Genomic DNA, 27,438 nt, shown 5'->3' with positions numbered 1-27,438 from the left:
CATTTTTGGAAGGCCATCTAATTGCCTCATTCTTTCTAAATTCAGTGCAGAGCTCATTTAGATAAGATGTTCAGATCTGAACTCTAGTTGAGCAATTGCAGTGAATTTCCAGTTGTGCAGACTGAATACTTCTTGGTTTCACCAAACACGTCAGGCTCAAACAGTTTCGGTTTCAGCTGCATGTGGCTTCTTATAGTTTCTAAGCATTTTTGGGGACTGACTTTGTGTCTTGAAATACAAGTTTAAGAAGCTGTTAAAATACAGAGTCCTGAAAGACGTGCTTGGTAGGAACACAGGGGTGTCACTAAGTTTTAACTACTGTTTACAGCATATGAATAATTATCGTCTCAGAGTGAGTGCTGTACACTCTTTTGTGCTGTGTTGCCTCTGAAGGAGAGTTGCGTGGTCTCTGGAGGAGATGTTTGAAACTATAGCGATGGGGGCTGCAGGTGAATTGACAGCTGCATACACAAATGAGCTTGGCAATGAAGTTAAGGGTTTTTCTACCCCTCTCCCCCTTTCATTTCTCCTTGCTGCACCTTTTCTCAGGTTCATATTTCTCTCTGTAGCAAATTTTCAAGTGTTGCCTTTTGAAAGCTTGTTCACTCCGTGCCCCGGGAGATTGTTTTGCACAGCAGAGCAGCAGGGCTACCTTTTGGGTTGAACCCATGAAGGAATCCTGGTTGGACATTGGTGGCTGTGCCATATCCCTCCTTACAGCGGCTTCGCTCTGCACAGACTCCTACCAAATTCCCACCTAAGCTGTCGATCGTTAACATGAGAGTAGAAAGTTAACCAAGTCAGGTTTTGGGTTTATGGTTTTTTTTTCCTTTTTCTGGTCCTCCACCAGATATCAGTTCCTGCATGAGGCTGTGAACTTGACCATTTAGCTTCTCTGGCCCAGAATAACAGGTCTGTCTAAATGAAGAGTCCTTTCACTGCTGTTTATTTTAGTGATGACACATCTGTGTGGAGGGCTTTTATTCCAGGGAGATAAAAACATTGTGGGAAAACAACCTTCCACCACTGGGCTTGTCTTTTGATATTTGGAAAATTGGTTCATGTAGGAGTTTGTTGCACAAAAGCATGTTTTGCTTTTAGAATGCAGTAAAAATAGAACCATGATTCTGGTGAGATGCTAGAGGGGGAAAATTCCAGAGAGCTGCCAACATGGACAAGCAATTTCGTTGCCTGAAGCATCGTTCTGTATCCTACACAGTCTGTACAGAACATACATGAAATTGGTGTGCTCAGAATGTAAAGGTCTGGGTTTGCCTGCTGAGCAGCTTTTAATATATTGCCACCCTCATAATAGATGTGCACAGGGATTTACTGTAGAGGCTAAAGAGCTTGTCTTTTGCCCGGAGTTTAAAGAGATGCTTTACAAATGTGACTGATCAAACGCAACTAAATTCTTTCCTATATTTCACTCCCAGCAAAACATGATTGCTTACTAAATGCACTGTAAGTTAGGTTTTCACTTTGCTGCAAGCAGCGCAGTAATGGAGAAAGTTTTGTTTTCCATGTGTAAGCCACTTTCTGATTACTTAGTGATGTGGTTTTCGCATATAATTATTTTAATTTTAAATTCTGGGCATTGAATAAAAAATGTTTAGTATTATTAGAAAATCAGGCTTTCCTCTGAAATTTAGTTTCAGGATATTGCAGTCAAAGTGTAAGTAAGGTCATTGGACAATAGTTCCTTACAGTATAACATGCTTTGAGGATGAGGATTAAAGGGGATCCTTCCTCTCTGTCTTCGAGATCCTCGGCTGCAGGCTGAGCAGTGTGTGTTAGTAAGTTTTAGGTCATGCTCACCATATGTTTAACTTTTTATGATAATCTTTTTCTGTGTATTTCATTAGCTCTGTTTCTATTGAAATACTTTTGCTGTGTTTAGAGGGAATAAAACATTCAAGTTGCCTTATTTGGAAGAACTGTATTGTGTTGTTGGCCTCCATCTGTTGGGTCTTGATGGTTAACGTTCTCTCCATTCCCCTTGAGTCCTACCCCCCTTCACATCTGGCCTGCCTTGAGACCATACTTAGTCCTGCAGTTTTCAAGGAGAAACATAGTAATGTGTCTTAAAATGTCTCCTTCGTATTCTGAACATTTCAGGATGATTTTTGTTGTTGTTGTTTACCTTTTGCAGTGCAATAATCTGTTGTTTCACACTGTTGGGATTATATTTAAGAAATCTAAGTTAGCTCTGCATGATGTTACCATGTCTTGTACGACCTTTTGTTACTTCACGTTCTCTTTATTCTGCAATTCTTACACTTTTCACTAGATGAATTCCTGTATGTCAAATGATATGTGTGCAGTGCATTTTATTTTGGCCCTCACTTAACAGCATTTTAGATTTTTGCTTTAAACATTCTGCATTTTTCTATTTGTCTGTTTTATTTACCTTTCTTTTTGCTAAGGTCTTGGTTTATTGCTGGTTGCAATATGATGGCTTTGCTCAGCTTCAGCCAGGAAAGACCTCTTTGTCAACCATATGCCTGCCTTGTGCTGGTGCTTCTCCTGCAGTGAATTAGGTGAAAACTAATCTTGCTTGGTCGCTTTTTGAGGGGCTACCTCAATTTTTCCCAGCTTCTGTCTACCTGGGCAGGATGGAGGGATAATAGAGGAATGAGTGCCGCTTGCAGCAGCATCAAAAGCTGAGCTTGGTTGCTCCTGGTCACCGCACACACCCTGGGAATGATTTTATAGCTCTGGAACTGGCTGTATGAAGAAGTTTGAGTATGAGCAAGGGTGAGGCAATGCAGTGGCTGTAAGCCTGAGAGCATGAGCTGGCACTGTAACAGGCATGAGCAGGAAAAATGCCTGTATGGAGGAAACTTCTTTTCTTTGTGAATGAGTAAGTTGCCAAAGAAGTTGTTCAAGAAAGACTTCACACAAGCAGTGAGGCAGAAGAGATGCTCCCTTCTCCAGGAGACAGCTGCCCTGTGGAGAACAGGATAGCTTCAGGGTTAGGGAGGAAGCCTCCTCCCTGCCGCTTCAGTGGGTATTGATTTGTCCCTGTGTTTCAGACAGATGTGCTGGATTACAGTACTGACCCTGTCTTTGCTCTGCTGCTATCGAAAGTATGAAGCAGATCTCCAAAAAACTTCTCCACCTTAGTGCTAGAATTGGGGGTTCAGTCTCTCTGAGTTCTTCATTGGAGCAGATTTTCGTGGCAGTGGTGTTTCCACTGGACCAGAAATTTGTTGCCTCTTATTGAAGGAAGAGAGTGGCTAAATTTTGGACAAAATGGTCTTATTTTGATGGAATTCTCTACGTGATCTCTGCAGGTGCCTGAATTTTTTGTTGTGAGCTTGTAGAAAGCAGTTTGGCAGCTGCCAGATGTGTGAACAGTGTGGTTTTTTTCCTTCAGTAGTCTATTTAAAGTTCATAGAAAGAGTCAGTGATAAGATCACATTAAGCTTTACCACTACAAGATTTCCTTTTCATTGATTGATTGCTCGTTTTCCCCTCAAAACAAAGAATAAAATACAAGAAACCACAGTACTCTCATCCTGGAGCAGCATCTTCTGATGAAGTAATATTTAGGAAAATGCCACTAACATCGAACCAAGGAAATGTACAGGTACAAATGCTTGCTTTTCTAGCTGCTCCAGGAGTCAGTCATCTTTTTCGGTGGCCCTTGTTACACTGATGATTTGGTACCCTGAAACTTGCTGATTTTCAGCAGCGGTTGATTTGGCACGGGTCTGGCATGGGTAAGGGCATTCAGCTCTTCAAGACCCACCAGGCTTTTCAGCATTGAGCTTCTGTAACAGAAATGCCATTAGCTCGCTGCATGGTTGGGCAACACTTTGTTTACAGATGTGCTAAATGTGTGTTGTACAAGAAGGGAAGCGGGGAAGGGGAGGAAGTTATCTGACTGATGCATTTGTAAGAAATCTCCTGTCTTATCTTCTGCTCCTACACCAGGACATGGAGCCTTCCCTTTCAAAACTCCTTCTCAGTCCTGGGCAGGAAGAAAACAAGGTCAATATCTTGCCTTTACATAGCGTTAACTCCTTTACTCTTTGGAAAGGAGATTAGATCTTCAAAGGCGGTTGCATTTCTGAATGATGAGCCTATTATTTTTGTACTGTTTTGAAGGGGGTTTAACAGGGCACATAGCGGCAGAGTTTTGTCCTGAGTAGCGCAATGCCACGGTCTAACAGTTGCACCCTGAGTCGTTTTTTATCTTCTTTTATTTCTGAGAATGATAGGAAAAGGAACATTTTTTATAACTTCTATTTAAAGCTAGCAGTCATTCCTACTTGCCTGACTTTTTTGATAGTACAACTGTACCCAGTGAATAGTACTGTCTGGCGTGATATTTAGTATCTTAAAATGAAGGCACCAGGTATCAGTGCAGCTGCACACATGCAGAGTTAACTCATATCTTACAGGGGTACAGCAGGAAAATACAGAAGTTTTAAGTTTGACTTCTTACGGAGTGGCTGACCCTCTGAAGAAGCAGCAGCAAGGCAAGCTGTGGTGTGCATTTACAGTGTCAGTACACATCTTTTCTTCCTTTTAGTAAAAGTGGAGAAATTCACATCACTTCTATTGAAGTATGTAACTAATTCAGTGTATTACTTGCATGTTTTGTGGATTAAAGCCCACCATGGAATTTCACTTCTCTCATTGAGTGCTATCATGAAGCACATGCAAGAGAACCGGGTGATCAGGCCCAGCCAACATGGGTTTACAAAAGGCAGATCTTGCCAAACTAACCTGATGACAAAATGACTCGACTACTGGATGGGGAAAGGCTGTGGATGTAGTCTTCTTGGGCTTCAGTAAAGCCTTTGACACAGTTTCTCAGAGCATTCTGCTTCAGAAACTGTCTGCCTCTGGCCTGGATGGGCGCACACTCTCCTGGGTTGAAAACTGGTTGGATGGCCGGGCCCAGAGAGTGGTGGTCAATGGAGTTAACTCCAGCTGGAGGCCAGTCACAAGTGGGGTTCCTCAGGGCTCAGTACTGGGTCCAGATCTGTTCAATGTCTTTATCAATGCCCTGGATGAAGGCATTGAGTGCACCCTCAGCAAGTTTGCGGATGACACTAAGCTGGGTGGAAGTGTGGATCTGCTGGAGGGTAGGGAGGCTCTGCAAAGGGATCTGAACAGGCTGGACCGCTGGGCTGAGGCCAATGGGATGAGGTTCAACAAGGCCAAATGCCGGGTCCTGCACTTGGGGCACAACAACCCTATGCAGCGCTACAGACTGGGGGAAGAGTGGCTGGAGAGCTGCATGGAGGAGGACATCGGAGTAGTGGTCGACAGCCGCCTGAACATGAGCCAGCAGTGTGCCCAGGTGGCCAAGAATGCCAATGGCATCTTGGCTTGTATCGGAAATGATGTGACCAGCAGGTCCGGGGAGGTTATTCTCCCTCTGTACTCGGCACTGGTGAGACCGCACTTTGAATCCTGTGTTCAGTTCTGGGCCCCTCACCACAAGAAGGATGTTGAGGCTCTGGAGCGTGTCCAGAGAAGAGCAACGAAGCTGGTGAGGGGGCTGGAGAACAAGTCTTACGAGGAGCGGCTGAGAGAGCTGGGGGTTGTTTAGCCTGGAGAAGAGGAGGCTGAGGGGAGACCTTACTGCTCTCTACAACTACCTAAAAGGAGGTTGTGGAGAGGAGGGAGCTGGGCTCTTCTCCCAAGTGACAGGGGACAGGACAAGGGGGAATGGCCTCAAGATCCGCCAGGGGAGGTTCAGGCTGGATATCAGAAAAATATTCTTCACAGAGAGAGTCATCGGGCACTGGCAGAGGCTGCCCAGGGAGGGGGTCAAGTCACCTTCCCTGGAGATGTTTAAGGGACGGGTGGATGAAGTGCTTGGGGACATGGTTTAAGGGAGTGTTAGGAATGGTTGGACTCGATGATCCAGTGGGTCCTTTCCAACCTGGTGATTCTATGATTCTATGATAGCACTCCAGGTACTACCCCATGCTCACTGGAAGTAAAAGTAAGCACACAAGGAAGTATTTAACATACAAATATTTAACATACTGTAACTTGCCAAAGGGTATTCGTTTGTGGGCTTTTTCAGTGTGGTCTGGTTTCCCAGATATGAGTGTTCTTCTAAAAAGTATCATTTACCCATCTGAACACAGGGGTGTAGCTACACATCCTGATTAAGGTTTTGTGTGCACTGGTGTCCCTGTACTTGTCAGTGTTGCATTGTGTAGCATTACCTTCAGGACTGTCACACTCAGCTTTCATGATCTTCCTCTAATTTCTCAGCTTTTTATTGGATTGCTATATCGTCAGCATGTGAACCTTTTTATAGTTAAACCTTGTTTACCGGCTAGCTGCACACAGCCATTTCTTGGTTTATAGGGTGTTTCACGTATGCAGGACAATTGCAGGTGCTTTTATGGATCAGATAGCAAGCTTTCATATGTCAAGGTAATAAATGCAAAGAAGGTAACCAAGAATTATAGATTTGACCTGTACTTTAAGTTTTATTCTCGAAATGTGTCCTTGGTTCAGACCTCTGCGCAGCAGGGTTTTTGCATGGGGAGGAGCAGGCTGGTGCCGAATGCTGTCTTGGTGCTTAAAGTAGGTGCCTCTACTGCAGCGTATTGGAGGAAATGAGGGTTCATATGGGAGGGCGACCCTGCTTGTAGGAGAAAAAAAAAGTTAGTTACTTTTTTTTTTTAATTTTAATATACAATTATGAGATGTGGGCATTTAAAAAAAAAAAAGTAAATTGAAGCTTACTGTCTTGAAGCTACACAGTACTCTTGAACTCTGCTGCTAGTCATGATCATGCAAGACTAGTCTTCTCCATCTGTTGGGCCTGCTGGTTGTGGTCTCATTGGTTCTGTTAGAAAATGCAGCCTTTTGACCAAGGAGGCTCATTAAAACAGGCTCTGGGGACTGTACCTTTATTTTTCTCTCATGGAAGTAAAGAGTTGGTTAGAGTGCAGTGCACAAGTAGAAATTAGAAGAGTCCCTTTATTAAAGGGGAGAAAGGGAGTTTTTCAGAACTTCTTGCAGGTGGCACTTGAATAAAAAGAAAGGAGACCTGAAATGAAAACTGAAGTTTTTATGACCATCTGGACAGCTTTTGACTCCTCCACCTTCTCAGCTCGCTCTCTCTCTCTCTCTAGCTTCCCGGGCTTCCTGTGGCTAATTTGCCATTGTGAGCTACAGCTACAAAGTTTTTCCAATTGTGATACCAGCACAGCTTTGGAAAAAGAGAGGTAGTTTCAGATTAAAACAGTAACTGTTAATAAACACTGACATACTGCTTGGGGAGAAGGACTTTGGAGCAAGGCTGTATAAGAAGTGCTGTGCTTTGGCTTTCCTTCCAAAAAGTCAACTTGTAGCTCTTATGCCATGTACATATTCTCCCCGTTTCCACCTAACCTAATTTGCTACAGATGCTTTCTTCTGTTTATTTCTGTTTATAAAAAGAAAACCCAAACCAATTCTTTAACCCCTAGCTGGGATTTAAGCGTGGAGTGCTCTTGCACGTTTTATAGTTGTGTGCTATTAGAATCACAGCAGTTGAATAAACCTGAGTGCTTTGCCTTTTCTTCTTTCCTGTTTTATTTCTCTAAATGCTTTTGCAGTCTGCACTTTATTACTCTAACAGCACTGTGCTATGAGCTGGCAGCAGCAAGGAAGTTTCCAGCATCACGGTGCAGGGGTATGGGCGTAGCAGCCAGGCACAGAGTACCCCCTTTCAATGTTTGATTCCAGGAAAGTGCATGCTGTTGCAAAAAACATTTTTACTGTCGCACTGAGGGATTCCAGGTCTGCTGCTGCTAATGCTGCTAATTGCAGCATGAGAAACCCTTGTTTCTACCTGGATGCATCCTTCTGGGGTGGAGAGATGCTGGTCTACTCTTTTCCACCCATTCTCAGGACTTCCGTGATTTTGTATTTTGTTTGTATGATTGCCTCCAGCTTTTTCTTCCCGCTTAGATGTCTTCCTACGCATTCTCCCTCTGGCTGAAGTTATCCCCTGGTTTAGCAAGAGCCATTGACTGCAAGGGGATGAAATACATGTGATTCCCCTAATCCTAGGACTTTCAGATCCTAATTTGAGCACTTTAGATGTGCTGAAGTTGTGAATAAAACTGTAAGAAGGACCTGTAATTTGTCTTATCTATCTAAAAATGATTAGGTTCTGGTTTAATGAGGTATTGAGCACAATTAGTTATTGAGTTTTGCAGCATCCTTTCTTGTATTTGTTTGTGAAATACTCGAATTACCACAATTGTGTTTATGTATGAAGGTAATCCTTAGTGAAGGATTAGGGAGAGTGGAATGACGGGAAAAGTAATGTCATGAAATCATCCCCCTAGTTAACTGGCCAAAGTCTTCCTTTACCCTCCATGTTTTTGAATGTTTCAAAATACCATTGAGGTTAAAACTATTTGAGATCAGCTTCTCTACTTTGTCCTGCATTTTTACGCTTCCCTGAGTTTTATACAAATCATTTATCTCTAAACTTCCTTACGCTGGTGTTGTTGGTGAACGTGAAAGCTCAGCCCTGTGGATCCTGATGAGTCAGCATCAGGCTGCAGGATTTGCCGCCGATGCGAGGTGGGCCAAAAATCTGCATTGCTTTGCTAGAGATGCAGTGTCAAAATAAAGTTGAAAAGTAGGTTTTTTTGCATTTTAACAAAGCTAAAGCGCAAAGTCTGCAGCACTTATGCTTCTCCTGGTTTCCCGTAAAATAAATGTACTGCTTTCAGAGCCATATGGACTATGATTTATAGAATCATAGAATAGTTTAGGATTGGAAGGGACCTTAAAGTTCATCCAGTTCGAACCACCCTGCCATGGGCAGGGACACCTCCCACTGGCTCAGGCTGCCCAAGGCTCCATCCAACCTGGCCTTGAACACCTCCAGGGATGGGGCAGCCACAGCTTTCCTGGGCAACCTGGGCCAGAGCCTCACCGCTCTCATGGTGAAGAAATGCTTCCTTATGTCTAGCCTACCCATTTATTCTAAACTCCTTTTTATTGCTAACATTCAGCATGCTTGGGGCTTAAGAGGGCATTCAAAAAGGGCAAAAAGAGAAAATCTGGGGTTGGCTGCAAGTTGAAAGGCAAGGGGAAGGCAAGGGAAATACATGCGAGGGGCAGTTAAGGTTTTGGGAACAGAAAGGAGAAACTGGGCAGCTTTGGAAGATGGACAGAGAATGGTGGACAGCATTGATTGGTGCTCTCTTCCAGTTCTCAAGTAGCTGAGCACTTTAAATTCTTCAGTTCATTTACAAAAGCGAACAGCAGCATGAGCATTGTTTTTTTTGAAGGAGGGTTGGTTTGTACTTTTGAAGGGAGGAAAAGAAGGGTCACCTCAACAGTGGCAGGGACTGGGAAACATCACTTTAAGAAGAAAACACAATTCAAGATTTCCAAAATCAAGTGCCTAAAATTAGGCTTCGAAGTCCTAATTTAAGAATGGAGAAAGTGGCTGTTTTCCAAGAAGGCTGAGCAGCCAGGCCCGACGGCGCATTGCTCTCGGAAGCCAGCACGATTCTTTAGATGCCTATTTTGGGGATTTTTTTGGAACTCAAGTTCAGGCGCTTAAATGCAAAAACTGGGATCTGTTGTTTCACAGAGTTCTCAAGCAGCAGGGTGAGAGCTGGAGGATTCTTCCGAAATGGAGCAGGCTCCCAGTGCTTTGAGCTTTCAGTCCAAAATGTTTTGTTCCTGCTGTTTGGTTTGCTTAAAAAGGGTGGCCTGGGACGTGGGGCGAACCTTTATATTTTTGTACCTTATCTTTGCACATGGAAACTGAAGTTACTCCAAGAAGAAACTCAAGAAACGGCATGAAAATGTGACCAAGAATTCTTAAATCACTTTTTTTTTGGCATGACTCCTCTAGAATGTGTTTTCTGTGGAAAGCATAGGAGAGAATTTCCTTTGAAGGGCTGGTGCTGGTAAAATACATCAGTATTTAGTAGCCGTTTCCTCAGAGAATCTTAATGTGTGTTAGGAGATCAGGTCATCGGTGCTGGTAGTCTGTATGAAAAACTTTGATAAATACTAAAAAAAAAGGAAAAAAACTACTGCAAGAAAAGCACATTTCGTGATAGCTTTTGGCCTACATTTTGATTTCCGCATCAAGGAGCACTGAGGTCATCCATGCGCAGACTGAGCAGTAAGACAGAGCTTACATCTTCTGCCCAAACACATGGGTGGCTGCTGTAGCATAGTGCGTGCCCAGCTTGTAGTGCCAAAAGTGGATTGATCATGCAAGATGTTCTGTGGAAGTCAAAAAACCCTCCAAAACTGTCTATCTAAGTTCAGAAGATTTTTGAAACTGCATTATTTTAAGGATGCAGCTCAGTCTTGTTGAGGCAAGGTGTGACTGTAGCCTTCATTGGAACTAGATGATCTTAAGGTCCTTCCCAACCCAAACTATTCTACAATTCTATGATTGTGTTTGTGTTGCAGAATTGGATGTCCAGTAATTTTTTGTTGTTTTGTTTAAAGCGTCAGATGTGTTTTCCCAGATTAAATATTTGGACTTGGAGGAGTAAAGCGTCTTTCAGATTGTAAGCCTGAGCACTTCCAGACTGATCCAGCTGGCCTTGGTCTTCAGGGGTGTTGATGCACTGGTGAATTCGGTAACAGAGAGGATGATTTCTTTCCTTTCCATTCTAGAAAGTCAGATTAGGAAAAAATGACTAGTGGATATAGAGGTATCTGTTTTAAGAAGCAGTGTGTGGTATAATTGGGTAATTTTTTTTCTGACCATACATACCAAATAAGGCTACAGATGTCATCTATCTGGACTTCCCTAAGGCTTTTGACACAGTCCCCCCACAACATCCTTCCCTCTAAATTGGAGAGATATGAATTTGATGGGTGGACTGTTTGGTGGATAAGGAATTGGTTGCATGGTTGCATTCAGAGAGTGGTGGTCGACAGCTTGATGTCCAGATGGAGATCCGTGACAAGTGGTGTCCTACAGGGGTCCATACTGGGACCAGTGCTGTTTAATATCTTCATCAATGATGTAGACAGTGGGATTGAGTGCATTCTCAGCAAGTTTGCAGACGACACCAAGCTGAGTGGTGTGGTGGACACACCTGAGGGATAGAATGCCATCCAGAGGGACCTGGAAAAGCTTGAGAAGCGACACAGTGTGAAGCTCATGAAGTTCAACAAGGCCAAGTGCAAGATCCTGCACCTGGGTTGAGAAAATCACTGATAGCGGTACAGGTTGGGGGATGAAGGAATTGAGAACAGCCCTGCCGAGAAAGACTTGGGAGTGCTGGTGGACAAGAATCTGGACATGAGGCAACAATGTGCACTTGCAGCCCAGAAGGCCAACTGTATCTTGAGCTGCATCCAAAGAAGGGTGGCCAGCAGATTGAGGGAGGGGATTCCACCCCTCTAGTCTGCTTTGGTGAGATCCCACCTGGAGTCCTGTGTCCAGCTCTGGAGCCCACAGCACAGGAGAGACATGGACCTGTGGGAGCAGGTCCAGAGGAGGGTCACAAAAAAATGGTCAGGGGCGTGGAACATCTGTCCCATAAAGGCAGGCTGAATGAGTTTGGGTTCTTCAGCCTGGAGAAGAGAAGGCTCCAGAGGGACTTTATCGCTGCCTGTCAGAAGGCCTATAAGCTCTGGACAGACTTTTTAGCAGTCTGTTGCAATAGGATGAGGGGTGATGTTTTTAAACTAAAAGGCAGTGGATTTAGACCAGATATAAGAATTTTTTTACAGTGAGAGGGGTGGAACACTGGCACAGGTTGCCCGGAGAGGTGGTAGATGCCCCATTCCTGGAAACATTCAAGGTTGGGTTGGATGGGGCTCTGAGCAGCATGGTCCAGTTGAAGATGTCGTTGCCAGCTGCAGGGGGATTGGATTAGATGTCCCATCCAACCTAAATAATTCTATGATTTGATGACTAGTGTGCATTGCTGAGGGATAGCTTATAGGTAAAGGAGCGTTGCCAGTGTTCTGCTCATGTATGTGATCAGCTGCAGAGTTTGCCTACTTTCAGTATTAGGAAACATGCCGATTGCAGTGTTTCAATTGGCCACTGGTTTAATTTTTCTGAGAGTCCATGTTCTTCTGAATTGGGAAACTATTCTAATTAAAAAAGAACCCTTGTAGTTGGTGCTGTTGAAGCAGTGTTTAATGTTGTGTGGCTGCTGGCAGGAGATTTGATGCATTTTCACATGACCCCCTCTGGAACAAAAGCAGATTGTTTCCCTCTGTTTTTCTGTTACACAAATGAGTTCCTTTTGAAACAATTTCTTTTTCTGCAAATTCTGGAAATCCACACCAGGAGTAGTTCTTCCTTTGCCGTGCCTTTTACAATCTGCTGTCTGATAATGCTGGCAGAAAAAGCTCCTTTAGGGTAGCAGCCCAAAAAAAGTTGAGACCTCTGCAGAACACCTCTTACCCTTGGGAAAAGAGTTTTTCTTACAGTTTTATGGAATGGTTGAACAGGGAGTTTAATTTCTCACTGTCTTTGCAGTAGGTAGGTGGACTTAGTTTCTGCTTTCTTACTTGTTTCATTTACACATCTGCATTTTCAGAGCCCAGCAAACAACAGTACATAGAAAGTAAGTTCTGATTTGAGCTTTTTTTTGTATTTTTGTATAACGAAACTTTGGTTTTGAAACAAATTCTTTCATCTGAAGTCTTCTTCCACAAAAGAAGGAGCTAAAGTCAGACGTAGATCCTGGGTTATTGAATGATGCAGTGCTGCGTAACTAAATCAATTGGTACTGGATCAAAGGAGCAACAGACAAACAGAGTAAGTGGGGATTTCAAGCAACAAAATTAATTATCCCCTGGGGATTACTTTTCCTGGCGATATTTAATAGCTGGGAGAAACGAAGAGCTTGCTCTGGATGACTTACTTTCTTCTCCTTGGAAATTATTTCTCCGTCTTCCTGATACTCATGCTTCTGGTGACACAGCATAGCCTTCCGGCTTAAGTTTCCTTACTCCTAGGGCAACAGCTTGCCAACGCTGTGACTATTCACATGAACTCTCACAGTTTGTATGTCATAGCTGCCAAGGTGACGTACTCCCAAAAATGCACCTTCCTGTGAAGTGTGTACTTATTTGGGCTGGGCTTCTTCAGTTGGAAAATAAAACCGGTATGAATCAGGACTCCGAAAGACTCTCAGCTATTTTAATCAAGCTGTTTTGTTTGTGCCTGGCAACCAAATTCTAGGGAAGCTTCTGTGCCCTTGCATAGTTCAAAGCGGTACAAAGATAATGCAGGCAGAAGGGGAAGTCTTCTTCTGTGCGTGTCCCCAAGAGCTCCCTGGGAAACAATGTGTTGGATTTGCAGCCAGAAATCCTCGCTGAGCGTGTCAGCCTTCTGCCTTGGAGCCCTGTGATGATGAGGGTGGAAGGGTAGAAGACCATGCAATGTAAATGGCCATATCCAAGCCTGTTGTATTTTCTTGGTCCCATGGGCAGCCAGGCCCCCGCCAGGAGTCGGACAGTTCTTGGTCCCACTTTGGACCAGGGAGAGGATGTCATTTGCATCCTCTTGGCTTTTCTTTCTGGACTCAAAGAACTGGAGGTGTCAGTCCCAGCTGACTAAAACTGGAAGACTCTGTATTTATTTTACTTGTGTAAATCCAAAATCCCCTGGAGGCAGGGTTTTCACAGGTGGAAGAGAGGTGTTTCTTTAGTTAGAACCAAAAAAAAATAGAGATTAACTTCTTTGTTGTTAGTAATTATGTGCAAACTCATATAGTCCCTTTGGTCTGAACTGTGGATATGTTGACAACTTATGTGTTTCTTATGTTGTTTACCCTGTAATTAAAAATTCCTCTTAATATTAGTACTTCGAGGGACAGAGAAACATCCAGAAGTGAAAGCTATCCTGTTAAAAATGGATGAAATTATTTTAGTGGAAGTTCAGGATAGAAAAGAGGAAATTTTTTTATGGCTTTGGTTGGCTTTTTTAATAAAGAAGAAAATCATTTCCTCTTCTCCTGAAGGGCTTTGTGTACAATGGTACCTGCTTGTGCAAAGTGTTGCTACTTCTTTCCTGTTTTAGCTTTAGGAGGGTAAAGGGCTTATACTTAACCTGCGGTATGTATTAGGTGCTACCAATAAATACTGGCCGTGTGAGGAGCTTACATTTGAATCACTTTTCTGTACTGATGCTGGGTGAGTTTTATCTGCTAACGTCTTACCAGTAAGCAGTTCCTGGAACTGGAGATGCTTGTGCCACGGGTTGCTATATTTTCCTCCCTTGCCTCTGCAACCTTCTCTATCATTCGGTAACTGTTGATCTGTGGGTTTTATGGGCTATTAATCAGAGCTGTAATCAGTCACCTATCCACAAAAGCGGTAGCAGAGCCAGATTTCACTGCTTGCCTTCCCCTCCTCCTCCCTCGCGAGTGTTGCCAGCTGTTTGATGCTCTTTGTTAAAAGAGCTTCATAGTATTTATTGAAGAATTTCGATGCTGGCTTTCTCAAGGTCCAATCCTCCTCCTGCTCCTTGCAGGGGGCCCGTGCAAGATACCATCCTGTATTTGCACTTAGAAAATACAGAATTAAAAACAACGTCAGGTTAATCTGAACCCATTATTTTAAGCTTTTGTGCATCTAGATCCATGATTAAATGCTTCAGTGCTAAATACTCCTCTAATACCAGTGGCTCTCTGAAACTAGAATAAGCTTTATGTGCTTTAAATATGCTGGTAGTGTCCAGTATGTCTGCTGCAATTTTTGTGTATTAGTATTTTCTTTGTTCCCCCTACCAGGTAGTATTCAGGTAATAAAACTATTTCCGTAAGACAAAGAACTAACTTTCTCCTCTTCTTTCTATTTCTATAGGTTGTAGAATGGAACTTCTGGATAAAACAATCAATAGCTACCTTGATGTCTGGCTTGGACCCAGAGGTAAGATCTGTCAAAAAAAATAAATACCTAAATAAAATTGGCATAGAAGTGCAGATATTAGAGCATAACAAACAACTTCCCTCTAACATCCTGACTTTGACAAGCGACTCCTTTCTTTAGTATCTGCAAAGCATCAAAATATGTGATTCTATAGGAAATAAAAAAGTCTTTTCAATGGTTCTGTTCTTTTGACCTGAAGGGCTGCTAATTTTTAGCTGTGACCATCCATAGGTGCTGTTCTTCTTACTATTAGTTAAGGTCATGTTGTTAATCTTAGTGAGTAACTTCTCATGCAGATCTTTTCTGCCTTTCTTTTTTTTTTTAGAATTTAATAATAGCTTTTATTTAAGAAAACTGAGAAAGTATTTTTAAAAAAATTGCATTTGATGAAATAAAAATACTCTTGGCCTCATAGCTGAGCTGCTAAGGAATTTTTCACTGAAAAAAATCGGTAGTTTTTGGAAAGCATTGCTTCTTTGAAACTATTCTTTTTAAAGAAACAGTGGGTTTGGTAGGTTCTTCACTGGGAAAAAAGTCTACAGGTAGAAAACAGTAGTCCTGGTCAGTGCAAAGAAGGGAGAGGCAGTGGGACCAGGATACATGATGGCCTCATGGTAAAGGCTTCCAGCTAGGGTGGGGCTGACCCCATTCCACCTGGTCCTGACGAATTGGGAGTAAATGGCAGCATCTCATACAGAGTGTGCATAAAGATGCTGTTCAGCGGCTTGTGCTTTCTTCCTCCGGTTGCTTTGGTAGCATCTTTCTTACATCTTTCTTTGCCCCAGTGAAACTCCGGTGGTGTGGCTGCTTCGTCACAAGACGAAGTCACTGGAGGTAGAACAAGCCTCCGATCCTTCAAAGTGTATTTTCTGTTGCTTTTAGTAGCTTGGTGCCCTTGTTGTCTGCCTCTTTGTACTAAGCCTGTTTAAGTTAGTCTGGATGTTCTGACATAGCTTATTGCATGTGCTGGCATATGGTCTGTTATTGCCATGTCTTAAAAATAATGAACTATAAAGGTGTCAAATCCAAGCAATTCCCCAACTTTCTTAACTGCTTCCCAACTTACATTTTAAGACCTCCTTTCTTACATTCAAGATTTACATTTGACTCCTTTAAAGTTACGTCGGGGCTGTGAATGCCAGCAATACTTGAACTGTTCATTTCTACTTTGGTAAACTTGGTTTCAATCCTTTGGGCAGGACTTCAGTGAGAAGAGTGAAATACGGTACTGTTGCTGGGTATGGAGAGCCCAGCTGTTGTGCAAAAGGATCATGCTCTTGTCCCAAGTGTTTCCCTAAAATCCTCTCACTTGAGGTGTTTTATGTGCAGACTGACTGCTCTGTATTTCATTGCTCATACAAGGATTCCAAAATGTAATCCTCCTGAGTAATGCATCCACAAGTCTAATTGGGTTAGTAATGATTAGAAATTAAGTATCAGGATCATCCACTGATAACCACAAAGGTATCTGCTTCGCTCTTAGCTTTGCTGGCTCTGTGAGGAAAAAGATGTGTACTGCTGGGAAAGTTTGGTTTGAGAGAATAAGGACAGAGGGTCTTTGAAGCTTTTCTTTATGATTTAAGTTCATCTGTGGTATTTAGGATGGGAGATCATTCTGAATGATCATGAGTACCGGTAATGTTTTAGCAATACCTTTTACTTAGGAAGAGGATTATTTCTGTTTTCTTTAGCAACTATATAACTGAAATCTTGTTGTTTGTGAAAGTTTATTGTAATGAGAAATGTGACTCTTAATAGAAGGGCTTGCTGCTCTTCCTTTGTCCTCTATGATTCTCTGGTAATTCCAGTACTAGAAGCATTCTGAGTACAGCTTGTTCTCAAAGCATTGAACTCCTCCCTTTAAAAAAAATCTAAGTGTGTGTTTTTGTTTGTTTGTTTCAGATCCCAGAGTAAAAGGATGGCTTCTTCTGGAGAACTATACACCTACCTTTATCTTCTCAGTCTTGTACTTACTAATCGTATGGCTAGGACCAAAGTACATGCGGAATAAACAACCATTCTCGTGCAGGGGTATTCTAGTGGTCTACAACCTTGGACTTACGCTGCTTTCTCTGTATATGTTTTATGAGGTAGGAGAGGAGGGGGTTTGTGGGGTAATTTTACAATATCTTTTTTAGTTTTATTGGCTTATGTTGAAAATTATTTCTGCAGACAGTCCTCCTAAACCTGGGAAACTTCTGCAGAAGCATTGCAACAGTTCTTCGATGTCAGTTCTCAGGGGAGAAGATCTTAGTTGTAGTGTTATCTCTATGGATGGTATGAAACAAACGTTGCCTTAAACATCTATGCTGACCTTGGCTGGCAAATTTCAAATGTACTTCTGTTGCTCAGTGCAAGAAAAATCCTGATCTTTCAGCATGAACCTGGTTGTTCCTTCAGTAACTCCTCCTTGCCTAGAAGTCATGCTCAACGTATTTGCGCTGGTGGATCATAGACTCGTAGAATGGTTTTGGTTAGAAGGGACCTTAAAGATCATCCAGTTCCAACCCCCTGCCATGGGCAGGGACATCCCACTGGCTCAGGCTGCCCAAGGCCCCATCCAGCCTGGCCTTGAACACCTCCAGGGATGGGGCAGCCACAACTTTCCTGGGCAACATGTGCCAGTGCCTCACCACCCTCATTATGAAGAAATTCTTCCTTCTGTCTAGTCTAAATGTGCCCTCCTCCAGTTTATACCTGTTCCCATTGTCCTATTACCGCAAGCCTTTGTAAACAGCCCCTCTCCAGCTTTCTTGTAGTCCCTTCAGGTACTGGAAGGTTGCTATAAGGTCTCCCCTGATCCTTCTCTTCTCGAGGCTGAACAATCCCAACTCTCTCAGCCTGTCCTCGCATGGCAGGAGCTCCAGCCCTTGGATCATCCTTGTAGCTGTAGGATTGTACAAAGTACTTTGCAGCAAAAGTACAGCTTCCTTCAGAGTGAGAAATGTGTTTTATTTAAATATGTTTAGTCACGCACATGCTCTTCACATCTGTTTCTGTCAGCTTGCAATAGCTTCTTTTGTGTCCTCTTAGTTTTGATGAAACGATTGCACTGATCTGATTCATCTGTTTCTTGGAAGTTAAAATCTGAACATACAAATATATTTGAAACTGAATTGGACTTTCTTTGGACTTATTTTCTTTCCTGACAAAACAAACATTTAGGCAGTATAAAGTTTTCCACTTCCCAGAGAGCACTTCAGCTGCTTTTAGTCAGAATTGTATGGTTTTGATTAAAGTGAAAATGAAGAACTATGGCGGTGTAAATAAGAATGTGGTCAGAAACTGACAGTGTGTGGGTTTAATGTACAGAATTCTCTGGCTGGCTTGTTTTTAACCAAAAGCGTTTCTTCCTTCTGTAAGGAGAGATTTCATTTTCAACATGCAATTACAAGCTAGAGCTAAAACTACTACTACGGGGGGGGTTGTGTTTGCTTAGCAGTATGTGCAAGCAGTAATTCTCCTTTAAGTCTGTACTTAATTCTCTAGTGTTTTACAAGGTCAGTGTTTAGGTAGGAAGTGATTTACATTTAATGCTATTTCTTTTGTGTAGTGAATTGTCTAGTCAAAAATTACCGAGTTGGATTTTTAAGAACTTTGACACTTAATTCTTGGGAGGGAGCAGTTTCAGATTCAGTAGGTACTTGGGACAGTTTGTATTCTTGATGTGCTTACATTTCTGACCTCTCTGTCAGGACGTTATAAGCCAGAAAAATTTTTGCGTTGATCTGTTTAATTTGTCTAAAATTAATGCTGCGCTGGACTTTGTGGACATCATCTGCATTGTTTTATGCAGCTACTATTTATAATTATATAATAATCTATTGTCTTAACCTCCAGTTATGTAATTGAGGGTTTGCAAGTGCAGACTTCTCTTCGGTTGTACTAAGTATGGATAAAAGCTCTCAGGATAGCCAATCCTTTTTCCTTGAATACTTGGAATAATACTCATAATTTCCAAATGAAAATTACTGTAACATTCTGCCATGTAACAAAACCTGTTGATAAATTTAAACAACAGAAAAAATCGGAACTGTTGATCGTATAAATGCCTTTTCTTGCTAGCAATGGACTGATTACCAAGAAAGGACTGTTTATTGCATTGATCAGTAGCACTTTATCATGTATGTACTCGCTTATAAGATAAAATAGTGAAGAGCAACACTGAAAAAAAGAGATGTAACTCCCTGTTGTCTTCCTTGTCACTTTGAGTTTCAGCTGGATTCAACCCTTTTCAGTCCTAGGCTTGTGGTTTAACCCCAGATGGCAACTAAGCACCACACAGCCTCTCATTCACTGCCCCCACAGCAGGACGGGAAGATGAGAATTGGAAGGGTCGCAGTGAGAAAAGTTGTGGGTTGAGATAAGAACAATCTAATAATTGGAATAAAAGAATAACTTTTTGAAAATTGTAATGGAAAGGAAAATTTAAAAAGAGAAAAATAAAAGCCAGGAAGGACAAGTGATGCAAATGAAAACTATTGCTCACCACCAACCAACCAATGTCCAGCCTGTCCCAAAGCAGTGGCCCCCACGGCCAACCTCCCCCCTAGTTCTATTGCTGAGCATGATGACATGTGGCATGGAACATCCCTTTGGGCGGCTTGGGTGAGCTGTACCAGCTGTGTCCACTCCCAGCTTCTTGTGCACCCCCAGCCTACTCGCTGGTGGGGTGGGAAGCAGAAAAGGCTGTGACTCTGTGTCAGCACTGCTCAACAATAATGAAAAGGTCTGTTTCCAGAGTCCCATAGTAGCTACTATGAAGAAAATTAACTCTACCCTAGCCAAAATCAGCACACCCAGTTTGAGGAACGTCATAAAACATTACCATTTATGAATGCATTTAGTAGCCTGTCAGAAAATAAGCTGCTTTAATAGCTTGTGTACGATACACCTGAAAGACTCCTTTGGAGTTTTAGCTGTGGTGGTTCAGGTCATGATTCATAGCATCACAGCTCAATATTATATGACCAAAACAAGGTGTTAAAGTGAGGCATCCTCCCAACTAGGATGAGAATGATGACCTACTTGCTTTTCTGACCTTTACGTCTGAATGTTTGCATGCAGTAACGTGGGGGGAAATTTTGCATTGTTGGATTTGTATAATTTTGTTTACTGTGTACTTGGACCATTTGGTCTACTGATGTGATATAGTGTAGCCTTATTTTAAAATAACTAGAAATCTTATAGCTCTTGGAACTCCGGAAATAGTAGTTTCTGTGTGTATTTGTTATAAATTATTTATTTGGGCATTTAATGACCGGGCTGGTTTCTGGTAGTAGCAGAGCAGAGTAGCAGACTGTGCTTGTCCCAGACAATAAAAAAGACAAGGAAGACCTAGGGAGTGGGAGAGGTTTCTGCAGGCTGACCTGTCACTCTGAGACTTCAGGGAAAGGGGATGCTAATTAGGGCCAACAACACGTTTTACTCTGTATAAATCTACAGTGCTTGGACTTCGTGGGGAAATCACTCTTCTGTCCTGGACAGGGGCAGCAAGAAGTGGCCTCGACCAGGTGGAGAAGGCGCGTAGCGAGGCAGCTGGGAGAAGGGTTATAGGATGTGGGTTGATTGCCCGCTGGCTGTATCTGGAAGAGCTGTGGGAGTAGTTAGAGCAGCAGAAGCAGCACTTTTTCCTCCTGAGTTGGTGCTCTGTGCTGGGGTCACAGGTCAACTTGTCTTGCAGTGCTGTGGGTAGGGTCTCTGGCTCTCGAGTCTCAGTTGAGTAATTTGGCAAAGGAGGAGGAGTGCCGGGTACCCACTTATGTGGCACACAGACCTATTCTATTTTAGCAGTGTTTGTTAGATAAAAAGCGGTCTGGACCACCCAGACTTGCATTTGACAGAACTGGTCAGCGTGAAGGCTCACTTTCTTAACTATTCTCTTTACTGTCTTTTTTTTTTTTCAATCTGAAAGATTAATTCCCTAAAAATCTGCTGGAGAAGTGTCTCAGATTTTCCGGAGGAGGGAGGTGGAATATATACTGTAGGACAAGCATCCTAAGAGCCACACTGTGTTTTAGGAGGGAGGGGACTCCGTGAAGGGTTGTGGTGGCAGGTGAGCCATGAGTGGCAGCTCACTGCCAGGCTGCTCTTTTCTCTCCCTTTCCTTTCTCTACCGGTCCTGAAGCCTAAGTTATCTCTGTCCTGAGGTAACCACGCTCATGTAAAGATAAAATTTCATATCTCTGCAGACATTTGCTTTCTTTGATCAGACGTATGAACTTCTGTTTCTTTTCACTCTAATCCAGCTCTGTTTCGAAGCTCGTAAACCCATGACACCTTGATAGCGTGATGCTGTGCTGGGTCCTTTATCTGCCCCACTCCAGCGAGTCTCAGACTTCAGTTTTATTAAGAGAAAAAAAAGTCCTCTCCAGTAACACCTTTCCTACGGCCCAGTCAGATTTGTGTCAGTGTGCTGGTTTCTTTTGGAGGCAGAGTTGATAAACAAAGCACATGCCGCAGCTTTTTAAAGAATTCAGCAACAGAATTGTGACATGAAAGCAATATGAAAAAAGAAAACGTCTTGCAGAGGAAGGAAAAACGAGTTTCTTGAGCACAAAAGCAACTTTGAGATGCAGGTTTTTCTCCTGAGCTGAGGGACTTTGCATTGACTTTGGGTACCATTTTAATTGCCTTATGAAGGATCTGTCTTTTAGTGTCGTTTAAAAATCACATACTCTGGTGAAGATTATTATAGTCAGCCTTTTCTGGACAAGTTAATTTCTTGAGAGAAGATACGCCTGCGGTTGTGCATCGGCAATGCCATTAGCAAACCTGGGCTCCTGCCAGCCTGAAGATGAAGATGAAGGGCTTCCTAGGAACAGCAGGCATGGAAAGGTTGTCTCGAGCCTGGAGTGGCTGAGGAGCCACCAGCTCGCGGCTGGGCAAGTCGAGACCTGCTGTACAGTAGCTGTCAGGAGAGGTTAGAAACACTGCTCATCCTGGAAGCAGATTACAACAAGCACAAGGAATCATTTAAATGCACTAGCTGGCAATTTCTGTCCCTTATGTTTATAGCTTTCTAAGTGGCACATATGCAGCTCCCTGGTGCTGCGTGCCCAGCCCCAGCAGGCATAAAAGAGCCGTTTGGGAATCGTTCATGGTCAGGTGTCAGACTGGCCCATTGGTTTTGTTTTCTGAAGTCTTATAGCACGTGGTGAAAGCATTGTGGGTGCCAGAAATAGTGATGTCAGGTAAAGGAGCAGCTGGCTGTATCGGAAAAAGATTATCTATGTGTTATATGTCGCACCGAGCACAGTTTGTGGGCAGCAGTAGCAGCTTTTCACCATTTAGTCTGGAAGGGAGGGGTTAAATTATTTTTATGACTACACTATTTATATGATAAAAGATGTTACCATTTCCCACAAATGTTGCTTTGATTCTATCATTTAAACCCCTGTGTCCGTGAGATTATTACAGCTCCTAGCATATTATTATATGTTCTTCTGGAAATAAGGCAGTACTCGAATTTAGCTGAAGCTACGTATAGCCGCACTGGTGCCTCTGCCCTTCAGAGAGGTGGGAACCATCCAGACACCTTTGCTCACATTATGTTTTAGGTGGTGAAACGTATCACTTGCACAGAAAGCTTTTTGGATTTCACCACACTAACCTTTATTTGGGAGAAGTTCGTGGACTTCAGCATTAGTACTGGATGCCATTTAGATTAATTACAATATAAACATTGTGATTATCCCTGTATTCCTAACACTTCCCTGAACTATGAGAACTGTATGAAAACATCTGTAAGCTCTTACCATGATCACAGCACAATGTGGTCTTCTGTCTGAGGGACTGGCGGGCACTTGCGAAGCCGCACAGGCTTTCCCTCGGTGCCCTATGAGCGGTTTGGTTCAAGGTTTCCTCCAGGACGTAGCTGGTCCTTTAGCAGGGACCCACTTCTAAACTGGTGTGCTTTGCACAGCTGTGTGTGCCTTATGGCCAGGAGATGAGTCCTCCTGGGACTGCATTCCCTTTGCTGCTTGGCTAGAGAAATCGCTTGGGTCTGCGTTGACGCGCACGGCTGCCCTACTCTCGCTGTGGCCGGGTGGTATTGATTTATCTCTACTATACGAGATAATTCCAGGTCTATATGTTATGATATAACTAGGTGTCTTTTTTTTTAATCCCCTAAATAGTGGCAATAATTCTATCTCAGAAAGTCAAAAATAATTACCTAGGCTGACTGGGCATTTTAAAAGTTAATTTAGGGAGAAAATGAGGCATGAAAGAAATAACATTAGGAAAAGGTATGTGATAATCTTTATTGTACCTTTTAGAATTGTCTTTCCATTCACAGTTCTGAGCAGCATTTAATCGTGCCAGTTATTGTAGTCCTTTAATCAAGTGATCATTTTAAATGACTTATGGTACAAAGAGTGTTCCATTCTGGCTTTGCAGAGGCTCCTTTTTAATTCTGCACGAGCACAGATAAGGCCAAAGCTGGATGACTTGCTTGTGCAGGGTACCTGTCTCTGCCTTCAGAAAGGTTTTGGGATACCTAACAATTCTTTTTTTCACTTGAAAATCATCTAAATTTGTTACTCCTCCCCACATGCTATTCTCAAGAGGAAAAATATCTTTGTAAACAATATGCAGTGGTTCCTTCTATTGCAATATTAAAGGGGGGCTTGCTCCTGTCCTTGCACCCACTCCTTTCTCCTGTCCCACCCTCAACCTGTTCCACCAACTCCCACCCATAGAAGGATGGGATGTAGACATCCAGCTTGCCTCTTGCTTTTCTGGAGGTTTCAGTCAGCCCCTCAGCAATGGGTTCCCCATCATCCTCTCGTGACTGATAGCTACATGTTACTCTTAAAAGTAATTCCATCATGTTTGAGGTGTTATTTGTTATGCCAGGAAGTCAGCCAGGCAACGGCGTATCCTGTGGAGGAAGTCACTTGTACTGGGAAGGATATAACGTACTTGAGATGAGTGAGTTATTTAAAAAGATCTTGAAGAATCGTGATATGCTAAAACATCAGTTGTTAGCTCTTAAGGATAGCAGAACTGAAGATTTGCTCTGTTACATGGTTGAAAAAACTGTAGTCAGATGTCTGTGTATGAAAAATTCTTAAAAATACAACTCTTTAAAAAAATCAGAAGAAAAATATATTTACCTTACTCTGGTTGTTTACTTTCTTCAACAATGAGTTTATCAGCCAAGAAGGAAAGACATTTCTTAAGGATCTGTCTGGTATATGATTGTGCAAAACACACACTATGTGGGATATGTGGGGATAAGACGCTACCTCCTGTTTTTATTTTGGTATACTACAATTGGAAGAAATTGTTAATTCCCACTCTGCTAGGATCCGATCACTGCTTGGATCTTGAATTCAACCTAGCGCCACACTCACGTGCCTGTGAATCCCTTGACACCAAACGTGTCGGCAGAGCCGCTCTGGAGGTTTGCGTGTGCTGTGGGGTGCAGCCTTCTCGCCAAATGACACTTTATTCTTTGATCTTCTTAGCTGGTGACAGGAGTATGGGAAGGAGGATACAACTTCTTCTGTCAGGATACACATAGTGGAGGAGAAGCTGATATGAAGGTAACGTGATCGAGACTTAGAGCTAATAGCCTTTCAAATTGTCTGCTTTTGTAATTGGAGAGCAGAACAGTATTGATTAGGAGGATTTTGTTCAAGCTGTACACTTTTTTTCGTCCTTTTACAATACAATGGGCAATGCATTGTCAGTTAATCTACAGTATAGTTGTGGGTGGTATTTTGGTGGGTGATTATCTGTAAATTTCCAAGTGTTCCTAAGTCAAAAAGCAGGGATTTGGTCTTCAGACTGTATCAAATCACTGTGTGTTGTGACTTCCTTTCTCTTTCTGAGATGTGATGATGATTTCTTCTGGTGACTGTTCAGACCTCTCTTTACAGAAAGTATTGTGAGACCAACTCTGGTTAAATATTTCTCTCACAACACCCAAGTGCACAGCAATAGCCTCATTAAACAGTCTTTATCATCCTCTTTTCAGCTGTAGTCATGGGTTTGTACCTAGGTCTCCTATGGAGAGACCTGAAGTTGAAGCATTGTAGAAGGTCTTAGCAACGTCTTCAAGTAATCCAGAACAGAATCTGGATTTTAATTAATTAGGTAGCAAAAGGGTTAAAAGTGCCCACAATGTGCAACTCTTCTAAAACTTGTTTCCTTCTTTGTAGATCATACGTGTCCTCTGGTGGTATTATTTCTCCAAACTCATTGAGTTCATGGATACCTTCTTTTTCATTTTGCGGAAAAATAATCATCAGATCACCGTTCTGCATGTCTACCACCACGCAACCATGCTGAACATTTGGTGGTTTGTTATGAACTGGGTGCCTTGTGGTCACTGTAAGTACTGGGTTATGGCAGAGAACACTTGCAACAAGGGCCTTGTTTTGGTTTTCTTTTGGTCAAACCAAACGTCTCTGGTACCTTCAGCTGCAGAATTTGTTCTGTCCCATGTTAAACTGCTTTGCTGAACTGCAAGAGCCTCTAGAAAAGGCACGCCGATGTAGTTTGCAGAATTGGTGTGACATTTATCAGCTGCAGTAGTCCAAGTCTGATACCTGTCAACTTTGGGTTCTCTTTTTTTCTTTTTTTCCATGGTTGTTGCAGACCCTCTAGTGAAACAATACTCTTTTCCAGCTCAAGACCAGAAGCTTGTTTCAGCTGCAAGATGGCTAATAACGACCCTTGTCCTTGTATTTGTCAAGATCATTTGAGATGTCACTTTCTTCATTTAATCTCATTATGCCAGCAGCCATAACAAATGATTTCAATTAAAATCCTGTCCTCTGAATGCTAATGAATTTGACCAAATACATCTTAAGTAGAAGATTTCAATGTCTCTCTTGTCTAAATCCTGCTAGCCTCCGGCTATTTTCCTTTGATTCTTTAATTTCATTGTTGTTAGCTGGCATCTAGTTTCCTAACTGCATTAGCGTGGCTTAGTTGAGGTTCAGATGTGCAGCTTATAGATACTGGCTTTGTTGAACACTCATCCAAGAGAAACCTTTTCAAATCCAGTGGATGTGAACTACCAGCAGTGCAGACCGAGAAGCTGGGTTGCTCAGGAGTCTTGCTTTCTGAGCCAAACAACATAGCAACTCATTTTTGTTTCATGTTGTCAGCACAAGAGTGAGTAATGCACTTATAAAAACTGTGCATCTGGAATCACATTCTCCTCTAAGGAAGTCAATCCCTGTTTATACAACAGTCAAAAGCACAGATACTTGGGAGTCTATCTTGTGTTTGTGTGGTTGTGTGGTCTTGAAAATACTTTCGTGCTATTTCTAGTGATGTGTTTTTCTTCTTCCTTTCTAAGCTTTATGTTCTGTGTTAAGCTAGAAGTTTCTTGAATGACTAAAGGTGCTGTAAACAAGGGCAAATAAAATAGCTAACTTGCAGTTTCTGAAGATTTCTGTTGCTTTAGTTATAAGTGGCAAAAATCCTGCCTGGAAGGAAGTGAAATAAGCCTAAAATTAGATGGGTGAAGCTATCGATTGTTAGGCATGTTTACGTGCCTCCTTTTTATTAGCTTCCTCGGTTCCCTTGAGAAGCCCAAATGTAGATATGAAAAAGAATAAATTGAGGAAACAAAGCCAGGAGGCTGGTATAAACTGCACAGCTGCAAAGCAGCTCAGCCGCTCTGCTGGGTGAGGAGAAAAAAAAAAATCTGGGGGAAAAAAAATAAATCTTTTGCCTTTCTTCTAAGAAAAATCTTATTTTAAATAGTAACATTTTGAACTTGTTATTTTTGTAGGTTCCATGAAACAGCGTGTTCCTGGTAATACAGTGTACTTTCTTTTTCCTTTGCTCTTTTTTTAGCTTACTTTGGTGCCACACTGAACAGCTTTATCCACGTCCTCATGTACTCCTACTATGGATTGTCTGCTGTTCCAGCAATGCGTCCTTATCTGTGGTGGAAGAAGTACATCACTCAGGGGCAGCTGGTGAGTGATTAGGTCCTTCAGCAGGCTCTTGTATTTGTGATGGGGTCCTCTTAAGTTAGAAAACGTTGGCAGGGAGAATGAAGGCTGGTACCTTTTACATCTTGAAGTACTTAAATCACCTTAGAAATGCAGCTTCTGCACCTCTTTGCTCTGATTTCAGGACAACGGGGAGCTGAGGACTGATGGTGCACACAAATCAGTGCTGAGGTCAATGGGGTCTCTCTCCAGCTCCCCATGTTGTGTGGTCAGATGTATTTGGGGGTCACAGTGCTGGGTTTTCTGGGACTCATTAGCAGGGAGGAGGGAGAAGCTCTTCTTCCAAGCCTGCTTGAGCTAATACATTCTTCTCTGTGCTTGGTTGCTCAGGCTGGTGTTGAGATGACAGACCAGAAACCAAGTGCAACGCAGTCCACAGCTAACAAGGACCTTCATTCTAGTTCTGTGGGACAAGGGCTTTTCTGTCTCACTTTTGCATGCAGTTACAAATGGTTTATTAAAAACTGTTCAATATTTCTGGTCTTCGGCACTTGAAATGGGCAGATTTTTTTCTCATGTTGTTCTGTGTTGGGCTCCTTGCATCCATTTGTGTTGTTTCCTGTGTCTACAGTGATGAAGCTCAAATGCTGTGCAC

General features: G+C 42.5%; 1 protein-coding gene across 3 annotated transcripts in view; it reads left to right on the top strand.

Moving 5' to 3' along the window:
* ELOVL5 (ELOVL fatty acid elongase 5) overlaps window positions 1-27,438 on the top strand; it is a 41,866-nt gene that overhangs the window by 9,992 nt on the left and 4,436 nt on the right. For all 3 annotated transcript variants that reach the window (XM_009567784.2, XM_054062271.1, XM_054062272.1), the window contains exons 2-6: window positions 14,797-14,862; window positions 16,765-16,952; window positions 24,336-24,413; window positions 25,032-25,203; window positions 26,683-26,807. In XM_009567784.2, the coding sequence (XP_009566079.1) occupies window positions 14,805-14,862; window positions 16,765-16,952; window positions 24,336-24,413; window positions 25,032-25,203; window positions 26,683-26,807 (621 nt within the window). In that variant the 5' untranslated portion in view covers window positions 14,797-14,804. The remainder of the gene's footprint in view (window positions 1-14,796; window positions 14,863-16,764; window positions 16,953-24,335; window positions 24,414-25,031; window positions 25,204-26,682; window positions 26,808-27,438) is intronic.

The sequence above is a fragment of the Cuculus canorus genome, chromosome 3 (genome assembly GCF_017976375.1).
Source record: "Cuculus canorus isolate bCucCan1 chromosome 3, bCucCan1.pri, whole genome shotgun sequence".
In the NCBI taxonomy this organism is placed as follows: Eukaryota; Metazoa; Chordata; class Aves; order Cuculiformes; family Cuculidae; genus Cuculus; species Cuculus canorus.
Note: the sequence above shows the minus strand (reverse complement) of the source record. Positions and strands in the feature narration are given on the sequence as shown.